The following is a 2,769-nucleotide window of genomic DNA, read 5'->3' as shown; positions in this document are numbered from 1 at the left end:
TGCCTTTGTTTAGGTTTCAATCTTAGATGGCACCTTTTTGGAAAAAGATAAATGATGCCTTAGTTAAATGATGCATTATTAAAATTTTAAGTTTGCATAAATAAGTTATGAATAAGTGGGAGGTTATAGATCCCACAAATTGGGTAAATTAATGTCTTTGTATAACTTTCTTTTCTTTTCTTTTCTTTTCTTTTTTTTTTCTTTTTTTGGATAAAATTATAAGATGATAGATAAGTTATAATTTCATGGATCCTATGAAACATATATATGATTATAATTAATTATGATTTCGAATATTTTTTAGGAAAATAAAATGAAACCCAAACGAAGGCAATCTTTAACTTTGAAAATTATGAAGTAACTAAAGAAGAACCCAAACCTTTTGAAATTTGGTGCGAAATGGAATATATCTTCATAGGGTATCGAATAAAAAAAATATATTGTCTGCCATTTAGGGTCTCACTCGTCAACTTAAAAAAAATAAAATAAAATAAAAAATTAAAGATTGAAAAAATGAGGTTATAAAATCACGAGAGGGTTCGAAAGTTCTGCCTCACAATATCTCCCATTTAGAAGTTCATTTTCATTGTGTCAAATAATCAAGAATGGGATTAACTGGTAAGTTGATTGCGCAGTTAGAGTTTGAGGCTGGTGGAGATGCGTTTCATGAATTTTTCAGGCATAAGCCTCACCAGTTATCCGATGCCTGTGTTGGAAAGGTACATTCTTGTGACTTGGTTGAAGGAGAATTCGGAAAAGTCGGCTGCGTTGTCATTTTCAGATACGCTCATGGTACGTAAATCGCACTCTTTAGCATGTGTAGACACATTGCTTTTTTTTCCTTAATTTTTTAACTTGCTATCAAACTAAAAACTTGTTTATTTTCAACTTTTCTGTTTCCATACTTAATTACTTCTAAGTAAACTTGCACTTTTGTATGTATAGATGACGGGAAAGAGCAGAGTGCAAAAATGGTGCTTGATGCTATTGATGAGGAGAAACAGGCATTGGTTGTAAAGGTTCTTGAAGGAGATGTGATGGAATTCTACAAGACATTCACCATAACTGCTCAAGTTGAGACGAAAGATGACATTGACCATGTTACATGGACTTTGGAGTATGAGATGTTACATGAAGATGTTCCGCATCCAATTTCATGGTTGGCATACTACATTGATATCACTGTAGATGTTGAGACTCATCATCTCAAGAAGTATTGAGCTCTCTATTTCACGAGTGCATTGAATTATATTAAATAAAGTAAGTGTGCGTGTGTTGTTATTACTGTTTTAATATGAATTTGTCATCGTTAGGTGAAGTTTGTTCTAGTGTTTGTTCTAGTATCCGTGCAAGAGGATGAATGAAGATGCTGCTTTCTTGTCTTTTTATTTTTTTCTTCTTCGTAAGTGCGCTTATGTATGTGAAATGCTAAGTATGTTTGCTCTAATAGAAGTTAATATTGTGTTGATTAGATTTATTTTTGAAAAATGTCATTTTTCACTCAAGTTTCTACTTTTAAGATGTTTGACTGATATATTTTTCATGAAATATATATTTCAGAAGTTGATCACATGCTCATATTTTTCTCAAAAACAAAAAAAAAAAACATGTTTAGGGAAGGATAGGTTTTTATTTGCTAGGTAATTTACTCTCTCTCTAATTTACCCACCAATAAAAAATGGACAAGTATAAAATTTCTAGATTGAAAATTAAACAAATCAAAACATTTAATTAATAATTAAATACAAATAAGCTCTAGTTACAAATTCTATAATTGCAATCAAACACAGCCTAATATCTATTTCTAAGTGTGGTTTCAGATCCCAGAATTATAAGAATTATTTTTTCATACTTCTTTCTCGACAAGAATGTGGGACGACTAACTACAACAGTAGCTCTAGATTGGTACTCATTTCAACTTAAAAATCACACGTGCTTTAGGGTTTACCATATGTACATCCTTCGACTTTTACACTTAACAGATATGAACTCATTTATAGCACGGCAAGAATGCTATGTATCACGTTCTATTATAGAGAATGTTATTACAAAATGCTATAAAAGTCACTTAAATAGCATTCATTTATAGCATCTCCAAACGTAGTGTAAAGTTGGATATAACTTGGTATCTTCAAAATCACTTTTGCATCCTCATTTACATTCCAATAGATCTAAATTCAAATATTTGCCGCAAACAAGTATATTTGCCTCTTGTGAATATAATGTGTCAGAAAATGCAATTTGTATTTCTTTTGCATCTCTCCATCGGAAATGTTGCCGGCTACTTTGAAAAATCCAAATCACAATTTAATTTAATTTTACGCCACGATTGAAGATGCTTTTACATATACTATCATAATTTAGTTATCAATAGCATTCTTTAATTGCAAGTAGACAAAACAATGTTAACAAAGAGATGATTCAAGAGGATAAGATTTATATAGTGAAGGAATAAAGAGCATTATACAACCAACAATGAACAGAAGTTACAATAAAAGGCCATTGGAACCCAGTGCTCCTTGAACAAAAGACGAATAGTTGGTCACAAGCGTGTCAATGACCTATATCTAAACCTACTCCATCTAAAACACTTGAGTGAAAACATAAAACCAAATATGGAACACAACAAAATGGACTAGATTTAGAATATGTCTAGATAATTTTCCAAAAGTAGCTTGTTTATTTAGAAATTTTTGAAAAAAGTTGGAATAAAGTAGCTTTATAAGAAGTTCTACAAAAAAAAGAGAAAAATTTATTAAAAAAAAAAAA

The 2,769-nt window shown here is 30.6% G+C and overlaps 1 protein-coding gene across 1 annotated transcript; it reads left to right on the top strand.

The window, feature by feature from the left end:
* Positions 1-527: 527 nt before the first annotated feature.
* Positions 528-1,388, top strand: LOC111392833 (kirola-like). Its single transcript, XM_023018226.1, has 2 exons — positions 528-792; positions 946-1,388. The coding sequence occupies exons 1-2, from the start codon at positions 606-608 to the stop codon at positions 1,218-1,220; spliced, it is 462 nt and encodes a 153-aa protein (XP_022873994.1). The 5' UTR covers positions 528-605; the 3' UTR covers positions 1,221-1,388.
* Positions 1,389-2,769: the final 1,381 nt, after the last annotated feature.

The sequence above is a fragment of the Olea europaea genome, unplaced genomic scaffold, assembly GCF_002742605.1.
Source record: "Olea europaea var. sylvestris unplaced genomic scaffold, O_europaea_v1 scaffold987, whole genome shotgun sequence".
NCBI classification, from domain to species: Eukaryota; Viridiplantae; Streptophyta; class Magnoliopsida; order Lamiales; family Oleaceae; genus Olea; species Olea europaea.
This window is presented reverse-complemented; position numbering and strand designations above follow the sequence as displayed.